This window comes from Hypomesus transpacificus, chromosome 23 (genome assembly GCF_021917145.1).
Source record: "Hypomesus transpacificus isolate Combined female chromosome 23, fHypTra1, whole genome shotgun sequence".
Taxonomy (NCBI): domain Eukaryota; kingdom Metazoa; phylum Chordata; class Actinopteri; order Osmeriformes; family Osmeridae; genus Hypomesus; species Hypomesus transpacificus.
In genome coordinates this window covers 5,749,793-5,765,418 of record NC_061082.1, presented here as the reverse complement: position 1 = coordinate 5,765,418, position 15,626 = coordinate 5,749,793, and the positions used below count along the sequence as shown (strand labels likewise).

The 15,626-nt window shown below is 49.1% G+C and overlaps 1 protein-coding gene across 3 annotated transcripts in view; it reads right to left on the bottom strand.

Moving 5' to 3' along the window:
* The window catches only part of st6gal2a (ST6 beta-galactosamide alpha-2,6-sialyltranferase 2a), a 24,988-nt gene extending 9,362 nt beyond the window's left edge, over nucleotides 1-15,626 (bottom strand). For all 3 annotated transcript variants that reach the window (XR_006958045.1, XR_006958046.1, XM_047046724.1), the window contains exons 1-4: nucleotides 15,443-15,626; nucleotides 5,642-5,701; nucleotides 4,427-5,502; nucleotides 381-478 (exon numbers count right to left, since the gene is read on the bottom strand). Coding sequence is in view for 1 of the 3 variants with exons in the window: in XM_047046724.1 (XP_046902680.1) it covers nucleotides 381-478; nucleotides 4,427-5,405 (1,077 nt within the window). In the remaining 2 variants the exon portion in view is untranslated. The remainder of the gene's footprint in view (nucleotides 1-380; nucleotides 479-4,426; nucleotides 5,503-5,641; nucleotides 5,702-15,442) is intronic.

Here is a 15,626-nt window from a genome sequence, read left to right as displayed (position 1 = left end):
GGATACACAAGTTCACGTTTTTCAGTATGTGTGTGTGATTAATGTCGATTATTCAGATGTAGATGAGCTATGCTGCTCCATGGCCGTGCACACATTAAGTGAGTGAGTTACAGATGTTCATGATCTCTAGCCGCTAACCCAGAAATCATATGAATAACACTTATTTGTGAATGTTTGCGTAATGAGGACTTTACACATTCATGGATCCTTCCGAACTCCGGTGGACTCTCTGACAAACACGTACACACACACACACACACAAACACACACCTACACACCCACACAGACACACACACACACACACACACACACCTACACACCTACACACCCACACACACACACACACACACACACACACCTACACACCTACACACACTCACCTGGGAGTTGATGACCCGGATGGTGGTCTTGTTTCCCACATCCCTCTCAAAGCCCTTGGTGGGAGCCGCGTTGAACCGCAGCACTGCATCATGGGAATCTGAGGAACACAACCCAGAAACCGCAACACGTGTCAACGGGAGCTGAACATCAGAGATCCAACAGAGATCCGAATCAAGCCCAGGACCGGGACCAGCACCAAACCCAGGCGCCAACACCACCCAGCCCACAGACCCAGAGGGCCCCATCAGGGCTCTTCCCTCCCCACTGAAGGAGCCTGGTCATTCAGGCTCAATCGTCCACACATCTGGATTCCACCGTCAAATCTTTGGAGGACACGTTTTTGGCAAACCACATCGAAAAAACCTGAAAACAAAATCGATCATGCACTTTAAAAAAGTGCCCGTCCCTAACTGAATCCACTAGGGTGTCCTTAGCGAGCACTGTGTTTACTCCCAACAAGCACTGTGATTGGTTGAGAGGACGTTCCACATAATCGGTCGTGTTCGGAGGGTGCCTCTGGGTAATTCAAACAAACAAATAAACCACGCACGCACACACACACACACAATCACTGAGGACGCCTTCTGGAACGCTGCAGTTTACTCAGCTTTAGAGAAGGTACACACACACACACACGTGATGCACCCCTATGCCTTCTGCAATTCCTCCTATACTGTACGTTCAACATGTGTAGTTATGGCTGTCAACACGTTTTCAGTTTATATCGATCAGAGTGAAGGAGAGCATCTCAAATGTCACCGAATGGGAGAATGGAGATAGATATCCACCTTGAGTTCCCTGGTGGAGGTCAGGAACCATCGCCAGGTTGGTTTTTCTTCTACATAGCTTGTTACCTTTCTAGCACTGACAGTCCCCCCCCCTGCTCTCCCTGAACCAACAGAAGCAGCAGGAGAGACCTCTAGTGGCAGCAGTGAGGAACTGCAGCCCCTCAGCCGCACCAGGGACACTCCACACCTTATCCGTCACTTTGAACAGTCATACATTATGGTGGAGGTTTGCCTTGAAGCCATTTAGAAACCAGCACAGGCTTTTGATGCAGTTATAATGTGTCCTTCTGCTGTCCTACACACACACAGTGCACACAAGCACACCCACATAGACACAAAGGCATGGCTCTTGTATCCCAAAATGTGAACAGACACAATCTCACAGTTGTGCATGTTGGTGGATAAGATCAAGGACTAGTAATCTGTGCTGCCATCGATTAAATATCGCTTGGCTATACTTTAATTTGACAACTGGATGATTGATGCTCCCATCTGAGAATGAAATCTTGTGTGTGTGTGTGTGTATATATATATGTGTGTATGTGTATGTGTGTGTGTGTGTGTGCGTGCATGTGTGCGTGCATGTATGCGTGCGTGTGCGTGTCACAGTGGATCGGCATGGAGCACCTTCACCACTTCTGAGCAATACCTAGGGAAGCAGTGTCCTGCCTGACATTGGGAGTGTGTGTGTGTGTGTGTGTGTGTGTGTACGTTCCCACTCTGAGCTGATAAAAGCAGCCATACATACTAGCAACCTTGACAGTTGAACACCCCTGGGTTGCAATCAAAAGTTCCTTTGAACTAAATTAGGATTCAGAGAGTAAAAGGAAGGTTTGCATCTGCATTTGCAAATGGTCATATTGCGTTTTCAGAGGGCGACAAGCCTGGGTTTGGACAGTGCTGGTTCCAGAGAGACAAGCCAGGAACCAGACTTTTCTAGAGGTCTAGAGATGTAAGCGTTTGGCCACTAACAAACAGCATGGTGATAAAGTAGAGTCCCGAAACACTGCAGTACCAAATAGCTAGACGAAAGCTGGTCCCACCTAGACTGACAACTTTGTTCATGTGTTCATTCAGCCAGCCATGCAAAGCATCATTCAGAGGGGTAATCAAACCGGCAGCCTTTCAATCTAACACCGAGGTAAAGCCCTGGGGGATGGGGTCGTGTTCATGTTTGAAAGGCAGCACACTGTTCTGGGTAAGTCTGTCTCAGGATGGAGATATGGAGGGGAATCTAGGAACAGACAGCTATTAGCAGTTAATGCCACTTAAGGTGCAGTTCACGCAAACCACCACAGGATGGCAGTACAACACAGCCAACGGGCCCAACAAGCACAGATCCAGACAGACGCTGAAGACAAATCTATACAACATCTGCACCAACACCGAGTGGTCTAGACTGTCAGTGGACACATCTAATTGCAACAGTCGTAGAGTCTGTCAGCTACAAGAGGCTGATATATGGCGTTAGCCTTGGGAGGTGAGGAACTTAGTCAGATCAATGCAGCTAGATTTCCCGCCGTTGTCTGGTCTATAAAATATGTGTAGCAGAGTTCGACTCCCCCCGCAGTTACGAGAAGGCTCAATAATTCATTAGTCTGTTACGTTCATCAACAGAACAAAAAAAGATCAACCCCCCTCCCTCTCTCCTCCTTCCACCTTCCCACCACCTCCCCCTCGCTCTCCCCCTCGCTCTCCCCCTCGCTGTCCCCCTCGTTCTCCCCCTCGCTGTCCCCCTCGCTCTCCCCCTCGCTCTCCCCCTCTCCCTCCCACCAGGCAGCCATTTTCTTCAGAGTTGTTACCTGACAACGGATAGACATCACAACGACGGTGTGTGTTTTCATGCAAGTAACAGAAGTATACGACCACACTCGACCACACTTGCCTTGGCCTGTTGTTCTGGTGTGTGTGTGTGTGTGTGTGTACGTGCGTGTCTATGCATGTGTGGGTCTGTGTGCGTGCATTCGTGAGTGCACAATACATGTGACATGCTTATCAATCCCACCGGTTCTTGTTCAGTCTGACAGATAACCAGACCCTTATCTCATCAAGTACAGTGCGGGAACATGCAGGATTGCAAACCACTCTTTCTTCTCGAGGGACTCAGGTGGCTGAGCGGTTAGGGAAGCGTGCTAGTAATCAGAAAGTTGTCAGGTCGATTCACGGCCGTGCCAAAAAAAAACAAAAACAAAAGCTATGACGTTGTGTCATTGCATTGTATGCATCTATGACGTTGTGTCATTGCATTGTATGCATCTATGACGCTGTGTCATTGCATTGTATGCATCTATGACGCTGTGTCATTGCATTGTATGCATCTATGACGCTGTGTCATTGCATTGTATGCATCTATGACGCTGTGTCATTGCATTGTATGCATCTATGACGTTGTGTCATTGCATTGTATGCATCTATGACGCTGTGTCATTGCATTGTATGCATCTATGACGTTGTGTCATTGCATTGTATGCATCTATGACGCTGTGTCATTGCATTGTATGCATCTATGACGCTGTGTCATTGCATTGTATGCATCTATGACGCTGTGTCATTGCATTGTATGCATCTATGACGTTGTGTCATTGCATTGTATGCATCTATGACGTTGTGTCATTGCATTGTATGCATCTATGACGCTGTGTCATTGCATTGTATGCATCTATGACGCTGTGTCATTGCATTGTATGCATCTATGACGCTGTGTCATTGCATTGTATGCATCTATGACGCTGAACATGCACTCCTCTCCTAAGTAAGAACATAGCCCTCTCCCCTGTGCTGTGTCATGTGCCATATGGGCTCTGCAGCACAGGCCTGCCAAGGACGAACTCATGAGCCCAGAGGAAGACGATGCCTTGTGATTGGTGCATCATAAAGCCATAGGGGTGATGTGACAACAACTTGATTGGCTAGCGGAGGGGGACTTCAGACGAGCCATCTGTCGCACAGTTCACACTCCCCCCAGGCACCCGGGAGCAGCCAATAGAGGCAGGGCCATCACACACACACACACACACGCGTGTGCACACAGAAATAATGACGCCTATCACAATCCTACTCAAGATAAAGATGGCTTTCACATTCTTTACAGACCATTCACAGTCTGAGGTAATCAACAGCTACCTCGGCTGTTTCTTTCTGAACATTTACAACTAGGGTCACACTATACTACCAACGCCTTCTCTCCTCACTGCTATCCCTCCTTCCCTCTCTCCCACTTCACCTCCCTCTCTTCTGGGCTCCCTCCCTCCACTCACCGATCTCTTGTCCCAGTCCGGAGTGCAGGATGGCCCCAGCAGACGCGACCACGGCGCAGCTCCCGAAGTCCTTCTTCCCCCCGTGCAGGTACAGCTCCTCCAAGCTCCTAGGGGGCACCAGCTTGGCCCAGCCCAGGTCGGAGAAGGGCTGCTCGGAGCCGTCGAGCGTGCCCAGCTTGGCCTGTCTCTTCATCTGACACAGAAGGTCCCTGGGGCTCTGGGTCTCACGCCGCTGGCCCATGAAGGCCACGTGGTGCTTGTTGGTGCTCAGGTAGTCCTTCATGGCGCGCTGCAGCCTGGGGCTCAGCATCCCGGCCGAGGCGATGCCCTTCCTCAGCCTCTGGACCACCGAGGCCGACTTGGAGAAGTAGTAGTCCTCGGACGAGTCGGCCGCCTCTCCTCGGCCCGCCGTCGTCCTGCGAGCGTTCCCCTCCTCCTCCTCCTCCTCCACCTCCTCGCCGCCATCTCCGCGCCGCGAGGCCTGGTTCTGGCGCCGGCTGGCGGAGGTTCTTTCCCGGTTCCGTGTCACCGGGTCGGGGTAGGAGCCCACGTTCTCCGTGCCGAAGGAGGACCAGGCGGCCAGGCTCTGCGGGTCCAGGTAGTCCTGCTGCGTAGCGTACTGGCTGTAGGGGGCGCCGTCTGGGCTCGGGCTCATCTCCGGGCTGGGCTCTGATGTGGAGGAAGAGGGTGTGGGGTCCAGGCCCGGATATGTGTAGGCGGTGGAAAGAGGGGAGGCCGGCTCGGGACGGGAGCCCACGATGGTATGGTGTTTGTGGGTTAGGGCTTGGACGGAGGCCAGGCGGCGGGTGTCGGGGTGCTGGGAGAGGGAGGAGAAAGAGGAGGAAGAGGCGGGGCCAGAGGAGGAAAGGGGCTCGTTCACGTGGGCATCCAGGAAGTAAGATAGTAGGGCCAGGAAGACAAGGGCCCAGGCTAGCATGCCCACCAACACCAGCCGACGCCACTGCTTCATACTGGACATGGTCACACACACACACACACACACAGACACGTGCAAGCGACGACCCTCCGCACCCAGCCCAGCAGAGAGCAACCTGCCCAGAGGTCAGCCGGAGGGCCTGTAAAAGATTTAAAAGGGTTGCAATTTTAAGTCTCTAAATAAAACAGGTTCATTTGAGCTGCATGTGTTTAAGCCAAAAAAAGGATTAGGTCTTTTTCATTTGGATATCTGCCCCGATCGTGTCTCTGGAGACTCACCTCGAATGATGTCCCTTCTATTTGTTGGAGTCCATGAATCTTCTAGAGCAGAATTGGGCCCTGTGGAACGACAGAGTACAAATTAGCAGAGGGATTTGGAAGAAGAGAGAACAAGCACAGAAGCAGGGAAAGACACACACACACGGAGGAGGAGAGAAAACAAATGAACCACTAAATTGCTTGACACCTGAGCACCACATGTAATGGTGAGTTTTCTGCTTGTGTTGTAATAGAGCCCATCTCTAGAGAGCAGAAAAGTAGACGTGGGCAGGGAAGGACTCCTCTAGTCCTAATTATGGTTCTCTACTTCTGTGGGCTGACCTTGTGGTAGCCAAGCCCAGCTAAGGAGTTCTGAGTCAGGCAGACAAGTCTCAGGGGAGCCCCTCTGGTGCTCCAGACCTCCCAGCAGGGCCCACACAGAGAAGCCAGGAATAATCCACTGACCCCAGGCTACACTGACCCCAGGCAACACTGACCCAAACAAGCCCAGTGGGTCCCCAAGGAGAAGGTACACACACAGCTGCCACCTCTCTCTCTGTGGGTTGATGGTGAGTGTGTGAGCTTGTACATGCGTTAGTGGGAGTGCAGTGTTTCCCCTACCATTACCCCGCCCCCCCCAACCACCCCCCCCAACCACCCCCCCCAACCCCCCCTTGAAATCATTTTTTATTTTATTTTTAATAATAAAACTATAAATGAATAAAACAGGTCTATAGCTTCTTCTTCTTAGCTTATTTTATTAAACAAACTAAATGGCCTTATGTTAGTTATCTTATTTACACAACGGCATGTCATTTCTGTCACTACATGGTCAGGCGACCATGCCCCCCCCCCCCCCCGCCCCAAAGCTGTAAACCTGGGGGAAACACTGGAGTGAGTGTACTCATGTGGCCCTGTCCATGCCAAGAAACTAAAGACAGACAGCCGGGATCCTTCGTTTAGCAGCTTGGAAGTTTGAGATCTTTCGAGAGTTCACCGTGTGTAAACAAGCCTTAGCAGCCCCATCGGCAACAACAACATCATCCTCTGCTCTCTTCACAACCTCACAACCAGCCGGCGCAACGCAACAGACGTCTCAGCCGGGTCGTCCTCATCCCCACACAGCTCTCTGCTGCTCCGCCCTTCCTCTCAGGCCCAGTCTGCCAGGCATGGGTTAAGCTTAGTCCACGTCTAAAACCCTTTTCACTGGAGATCTTTCTTTTTTTCTCTTATTTTAGGTCTAGGCTTAATCCATCTGGGGAAACTGGGCCTGCGTGCGTGTGTGTGTGTGTGTGTGTACGTGTGTGTGTGTGTGTGTGGGTGTACGTGTGTGGATAGTCTACGTCACCTGGCAGTAATCAGGATTTGTACCCCAGTAATTGCAGTTAAACAACATGAATGTGGCACAGATGGAAAAGAGGAGGAAGAGGAAAAGAGGAAGTCTGGAGTAAGAGTTAAAGGGACAGAAACAAGCAGGAAAGACAGAAATGATACTGCAGAGCTAGAGAGCTGGCTGAGGAGAGACACAAAAAGAAACGACAGACAGAGAGAGAGAGGTAGGAAGGAAGTGGTTGAGTGTTGAGATTGAGAAAGAGACGGTGAGAGAGAAGAACTTGAGACAGAGGAAGCCTCATCACTTGGTCTTCTTACTGCCGCACATCAAAAGAGAAAGGCAGCTTGTAGCCTCACATTCACAACCACATCCTAACGATGCTATAAAGATGACGGGGCACCTAATCTGTCATTGTCAGTAAGCCCTGTTGAAACTGTGCTCATTACCTCAACTTTATAGTAAAACAAAAAATATTTTAGGGAAACAGAACAGTACACACAGAACCATTGTATCTAACTGTCCAATTTCAATGAAGTTTTTGGAATTTAAATAGTTCATGAACAGAATGTCCTTACAGATCCACTTTAGAGCTGTCAGACTAACAATGGCGATACAGCGAGAGAAAAAGAGAGACACAGCTTGGGGGGAAATTGCGCGAAAGAAGGTTAGTGCAAAGCTATGTCATAAAATGTACATCTTCTATAATTCATCAGCTTTTCAGAGCATCCTGCTCTGTTAAGACACACGCACACAGCACATACACAGACATGACACACACACACACTGTGGAGCGCGCCTCCACAGGGAGATCACCCTCTAGGGGGGGAGAACTGAGAAAGACTGAGGAGTGGAGGAAAGGATGAATGGAGGAGAAGAGGAAGAGAGGAGTGGAGGAAAGGATGAATGGAGGAGAAGAGGAAGAGAGGAGTGGAGGAAGAAAGGAGAGGCGGAGTAGATAAAGGGAGGAGTGGAAGAACTGAGCCATCCACCTCCACAGACACCAGAACATCCACCTCCACAGACACCAGAACATCCGCCTCCACACAGACACCGGAACATCCACCTCCACATCCACCTCCACACAGACACCAGAACATCCACCTCCACAGACACCAGAACATCCACCTCCACAGACACCAGAACATCCACCTCCACACAGACACCAGAACATCCACCTCCACACAGACACCGGAACATCCACCTCCACATCCACCTCCACACAGACACCAGAACATCCACCTCCACATCCACACAGACACCAGAACATCCACCTCCACACAGACACCAGAACATCCACCTCCACATCCACACAGACACCAGAACATCCACCTCCACACAGACACCGGAACATCCACCTCCACACAGACACCAGAACATCCACCTCCACATCCACCTCCACACAGACACCAGAACATCCACCTCCACATCCACACAGACACCAGAACATCCACCTCCACACAGACACCAGAACATCCACCTCCACATCCACACAGACACCAGAACATCCACCTCCACACAGACACCAGAACATCCACCTCCACAGACACCAGAACATCCACCTCCACATCCACACAGACACCAGAACATCCACCTCCACAGACACCAGAACATCCACCTCCACAGACACCAGAACAGCTTGAACCCAGACTGACACACAGGCCTCTCTGACTCTCTCTTCAGAGACACACATGGGACATCCACAGTTCCAGAACAAGACATCCAGACAGAGGGGAAGATGGAGGAAAAAGGAAAAGATGGAAATAGAAAGGGAGGGAGAGAGTGAGATACTGGGTTTTGTAGAGTAAATGAGAGAGGGATGGAAGGACTTGATAATTGGGCCGCTGGAGATTGAGGTGCCTCATTAAAAACAAACCTCCATGAAAAGGAATGTGGTGGAAGAACGAGAGAGTGGTTTAGAAGGCTGTGATTACTAGAAGTGGGAGAAGAATGAGTCAGAGAGAACAAGATGTCCTCCACAATGCTGCTGCTCACTCTACTGGAAACACACACACACACACACACAGATAAAACACAGACTAAGCAGTTTGTTCCTCATTAAATATTAAGTGTCCAGGAGTGATGAAAGTGTGCGTGTGCACACGTGTTCTTGAGTGTTCTTAAAACCTTTCTCTTTTCTGTCAAATAAGTGCCTTAGGAAAGCTACGACCTTCACTGATGCAGAGTAGGTACTTATCTAATCAGCGGCCGCCTGCACAGAAGAACACACCGGGACCGTAGTCCAGAGATAAACAACACCATGAAGATGACATGCTGAGCGGACAGGCTGAGACAGAGGGGTGTGAACTCAGGGTGGACGGGGGAGAAACAGTATGTTCAAACCGAAAAGAGGGTGGCGCTTAAAGACACCAAGAAAAGAGAGAGATAGAACATCCAGAGAAAAGATAAGGAGTTAATATTATTTGTGGTTTAATATACACTCCCTGACTGCCCCCGCCCCCGCCCCCGCCCCCCCCTCCCTCCAGGTTCACCCACCCCCAGGCCCAGGGGCAAGCCAAGTTATTATTACTGTACACGGCTACCTGATACTGTAGCTAATAGCTACTGGCGCTTGGGTAGGATATCTGGAGTTTAACCCTCAATGGGCACTGTGGTCCTAGGCATCATGCTCTGCTCTGGCCGCTAGCAGGCTAACGACTGCATTATAGGCTGCATTTTCTAACCGAATAATGCAGCACAGCTGAATAATGATCAAGGTGGGACGTGTTTCATTCGATCAAAGCTGGACAATGAAGGAGACGGGGAGAGCACTAGAGAAAAAGAGAGAGGGGAAATACAGTCAAGGAGAGACAGCAGGGACACGGAGAGAACAGGCAAAGAGGGGATATGGGAGGAGAGGAGAGTGAGAGAGCAGGGGGAAAGACACTTAAAGAAAGACAGAAAGAGAGAGAGACAGAGACAGGGAGAGAGAGAGAGAGAGAGAAACAGAGACAGAGACAGAGAGAGACAGAGAAACAGAGAGAGGAGCGAAGCATGGCAGTAAAAGAGAAGGCGGAAGATGCTCAAACAGCTTGCTGCAGCAGGAAAGCTTTGAAGAGCGAAAGCAGGAGAGTCTGTCAGATGAAGAGACGCAGCCGTCTCTGCTGGATGGACGGATAATCTGTTGTTCATCTCTCCGCCCTCCTCATCCCTTGTTCCTCATCCCAAGAGCTAAACACTGGGGGGTTGAAGCCCCTCCCACAACGCCTGCCTGGTTCTAATCCTGCGGCTGCATTAGCAGTCACTTCCTGTTCCCAATAACAGCCTTCCCGTCTAACACCTTATCCTGCTCCTTTCTCCCGTCATTTTCCTCCCTTTTCTTCCTGCCAGCAGGGGATATGTGACTGTGTGTGTGTGTGTGTGACCTATCCACTGGGCTGTGTGATTTTGTACCAGCCATGGTTGCGCTGTGTCACAGGCTTGAAGCATGTGGGGGTGAACACACACTGAAGGCCACAGACGAGCTTGGCTCATTCTAGCCATGCCCTGGCCTGCCAATCAAACACGGAGTACTCACACACACACACACTCACTACGGAAAGTACACTAACACTGTCTCTGTAGGCCATCTTTCTCTAAGGACTACTTACTTCTTCTCCCTCTTTACATGAAGAAGAAGAAGAATGCATTACAACAACTAAATCCTATTTCAACGTCAGGTTAGTGGTTTTAAATGCGCACGCGCACACACCCACACACACACACACACACCCACACACCCACACACACACCCACACACACAGGCAAGGTCTGATGAGGTCTGGGTCAGACCTGAGAACATGATCTCAATTATAGACTGATCCTGCAGAGGAGGATTAGAGCTGCTGTCCTCTTCTGAATCACTTCTCTCTCCCCTTTCCCCTTCTTCTCTTCTCTCTTCCATCACCCGCTGCTCTCTCTCTCTCTCTCTCTCCTCCCCATCCTCACTCTGCTGCTGTGCTAAGACTCTCTACCACACTGAAGCGCTGACTAGATTTGCTGTTTGAAATAGCTACGTTGTGTGTTTCTAATGAGACACACCGGTTCTGTTCCCCTTCCAGACGCTCCCACCTGTACTGGGACCTGGGGGGGCGGAAGTCTCTCCCTCAGTCACCCCTGCCTGTGTCTTCTTCCATCTGGTACACAGGATTCACACCTGACCTGCAGCGCTGAGCGGAAGCGCACACACACACACACCTTCCAGGCACAATAGGGGAGTACAGTACACAGAGATATGATATCACAGACGAGTATAATATGCCATGATCTGAATGCCAGTGTTTCCCCTACCATTATATTAGGGGGGCGCCCCCCGCCCACCCTGGAAGGTCAAGTTAATTTAATTCAAATTTTTTATATAGCGCCATATCACAAAATAACTCATTTAAGGTTACCTTTCCTATAAAACAGGTCTATAGCTTGCTCTTTTATTAAACAAACTAAATGGCCTTATCGTATTTACACGGCAGCAAGTCATTTCTGTCTCTACATGGTCGGCCCCCCCCCACCCCTCTCACCCCCCCTCCCTCCACCCCCCCCTCTCCTCCCCCCCCCCCCTCCCCCCTATGAGAAACACTGGAACACCACACAGACATGCACAGCCACATGGGTAGGGTTATATTTAGCTGCCACCTGGACAGACACACACCTGGTTCGAGAAACCACAGTAGCAACTAGCTTCCCCCCCACCACCATCGTGTATCTATGGGAAGCAACGCAAACCCTGTCCTTACGGACGGGTAGATATGGTTCACTCAGACACGGAAGAGAGTTTGTTAGACACGACAGAGCAGTAGACAAAGACTGACTTCGAAAGATCATGCAGTTGCATGAGAGATGGGATTTTTTTTCGAGATTAAATCGAACCAAATAAAGTGTTTGAATGGTCATCAGTAGACTAAGGGGGTTTCCATTGGTATGGCAGTTTCCTGACAGGATGTGTATTGATTCACTCCCCAGATCCAGGGCTAACCACACATTGTCACACCACGTAGCACTGCATCATCATGCTTTATACACCACAGACTCAAAGTCACACACTACCACCCTTAAGTAACATTACAGACAATAGTTGTTTCAAATGGGTTTGTAACAGGAAAGTTTACATAAGAATTGAATGATTTATTCAAAGAAAGCCATGCCCTAGATTTGAACCAAACCTACATACGTAGCACCAGTGCAAAACTAAACCACTTCAAAATCAAGTTTCAGTTAAGTGCTCTGTTGACAAGGGGTAATGTAAAAGGAGACAAAAAGGAGTTGGAGAGATGAAGAGAGACCCAAGGCCAGGCAAGGTAAGGTAAAGAGAGGAGGTAGAGAGAAAGAGATGAGAGTAGAGGAGATGAGAGCAGAGGAGATGAGAGCAGAGGAGATGAGAGCAGATGAGAGGACAAGCCGGTCTCTCCCCCCGCCTCCCGACCTTCACGGCCCGTCCTCCTTTGGATAAATCTCACAGGACGCCGCGTCCAAACGACAGCCCATTGCCGGTGAGACGTAGGGTCTGGCACTCTCCAAGCACAGCCCACGCTGTGAGCCAGGTTCCATCCGCGTCGGACATTATAGCACCATAAATACAGAGCCTGAGTACCAGGCCTACACAAGGCTCACAGCAGTTCATCCTGGAGACTGAACACAGATTCACCCCCTGGGGGACACTAGGGGGAATCTTCCCTTCCTGGCCTGTTGGGGGGGGGGGCAGAGATGATGAAGGTGACTGCATAAATGACCCTCACAAGTACAGGGAGAAAAGCACCTCTCTAATACACCCCAGAGATGGGCACTTCTAACTCTGATTGGTTGGTTAGAGGTTCCCGGAACCAGGCTCTTAACCTATGAGAGCCTTTTATTATTGGTGGTACTATTCAAGAATACAATAATGTAATTATCATTCATTGCATTAAGACTTCAGACACACGTGCACAGTACACACGAACGTGCATACTGTGCACACACACATCCTGTGAGGCTCAAACACAGGGCTAATTAAACACAACATCTGTTTAAGTGTGAATTAGCCGGATTTATCGTGATTACATCACTAGCAAAGATAGAGGGAGAGAGAGGAAAAAGAGAGCGAGAGAAAGAGAGAGCAAAAGAAAGGGTGAGAGAGAGAGAGAGAGGGTGAGTGAGAGAGAGAGGGCGAGTGAGAGAGAGAGGATGAGAGAGAGAGAGAGAGAGAGAGAGAGAGAGAGAGGGTGTGTGTGACAGAGAGGGTGTGTGTGAGAGAGAAGCCGCTGACCGACTCCAGTCCTCTTCAGACAGCATTCACCTTCTGCTCTCTCTCCGCTTTCAGTCTCTGTGCTTATTCAGATGTCCTCTTCAGACACACGCCCACACACAAACTCCTTTCGAATCGTCAGCAACCCAATACAAGACACATGAAAGCCTGAGAACTTCTAGGCTGTTCTAAAGCAGCTCAAAAATATTGTACCGCAGCACCACACCGGCTGAACGGCTCTTTTAAATCATCTTAATGAACGTGTGAAGGAGGCACACACATCACCTCACCGGCATGTGTTTCTCCCACAGCTCCCTGCTCCCATGCTGCCTGACACCCAGACAGGGAGACGGACAGAGGAGCACAGCTGCTCTCATTCACCACCACCCCCCCACCCTCCCTCCCCAGTCCTCCTCTTCTTCTGAAGCTTGTGTAACTACAGCTCTGCTCTGAACCCAAGTGTCTGAAATTACACCTCAACTTTCCCCAACGTTCCCCGCTCCTGACCACCACCTCCCCCGCCCCCATCCACAACCCACCCACCCTCCTCACACCTCGCATAGCCCCTTTACACTCTCAACTGCAGCCCTCCTTCCTGGGAAACCCCTGATACGATAGCAGGGGATTGGGAACAGCTGTGTAGCATATGCTTTCACCTGTCCTGTCACGTCCTGTCGGACAACAGAGGTCAAACGGATGCAAATTCAATTCAGGTGACAATGCTGGAAGGGGTGCAAAAAGGGACCATTGCAAAAATTAAGGAGGGAGGTGAGAGAGAGAGATCCACATTACACATCTGTTAAGACATTAGCTCACTGACCTGCTTCAGGTATGTCTGTGTGTCTCTGTGACTGTCTGTGTTTAACATGAAGTCCCTTGTTGGAGACTGTGTGTGTGTACCTGTGAACACCTGTGGACTTCCTACCGTCCCTTAGAAAGTGTGCCCAGTTCAGGTCCATAAATAGGCAGCTGCAGACCCAGAGAGGTGCCAGTCTGTGTGCTGTGCTAATTGGACAGAAATATGTGCAATAACACGAATGCAGATGTTCTAAGGCGGTCACAGTACTCAGGGGGTTGGCGCGTGTGTGCGTGTTTGCTTGTTGGGAACCATTAGAGTCACAATTTGTATGGAGTGATTTGCATATCAGGTTGGTTAGACCTGAGCACCACTCACACATCCTTTACATGAACAAAACAAAGGCAACCTTTTAAACTTTCTTGAAGTGCCGCCTAATACGCAATAAACAAAGCTGTTTGCAGAATCTTTGAGTAACATGCTTATCCTCTTATAGACGAAAAGCAGCATGATTTGATGTGGGTTCTTTTCGTTTTCAACAACAACAAATGGAATTGTAATTCCTTCTCTAGCAGACACACTTATAAGCAGTGCTGTTCAGTCCAATTTTAACCAATATTTGAAAGACAAACATACTTACTGTGCTCCAAAAAAACTGTTATCTTGAGCATTCATGCTGCTTATTCATATGCTTATATTCATACACACATTCTTATATACATTTTATATTCTAAATTATTCAATTTTTTTGATTGAGTTAGACTATATGATCCTAATATGTTTATTGTTTGCACCTTCCTGCCACAGTAAATTTCGTGTTTGTGTAAACCTTGCATGGCAAATAAACCGAATTCTGATTCTGATTGTGCGACATCCTCAAATGACCCTAACTAAATGTATCATAAACACGTTAATGCGGGAACATTGGAACACATAAATAATAATAACCTAATAACAACCTAAAATTACATAATAATAATGACCCAGCTACGATAAATATTCTACAACGAATTATTTATATTTAAAATGTCACATCTGAAAGTACTGCATGACACAAGCCTGTGTTTAAAACACGAGGACATTGATAAATGGAGACAGTTGAGTTTGGTCAACTAGGAAAACGATCACACGTTTTTGCACAATATTACATAATTCAGTTGGTTAACATGACAAATAGCTTTTGAAAGGATTCCAACTTGCTACATAGGAGGGTCGCCTATTCTACAAAATATTCAGCATCTTTCCTACCGTGGTTTGCCCCTTACCCAGAAAATGAATGATGCACCGTCTATACTAGCTTGAACGACGCATTGTCAAATGATGTTCTATTGGTACATATCAAACCCTAATTTAAATACCGTGATTGGCGGTTACCAATATAATGATAAGTCCGGTGACAACACGGCGGACTGCTCGCACAAAGCGTTCCTAAGCGTGATGGGCAACTGCTTGCGAACGCTGCAGCATGAGACAGACCGCGAGCACAGAACAAAGCCTTACCTAAAAAACGTCCCCATTTTAATTGTTCTCGACACGTCCGATATCCATTTTCTTCTGCCGTTTGTCTAATCGCAGTGTGCGAAATGCACACCGCTATTTTTAAGCGCAGTGAATCAACCGCCTCCGCGAACGAGGTGCACATCGGTGTTGTCTGTCACATTGTTGCTGGCCTTTTCTTACATCC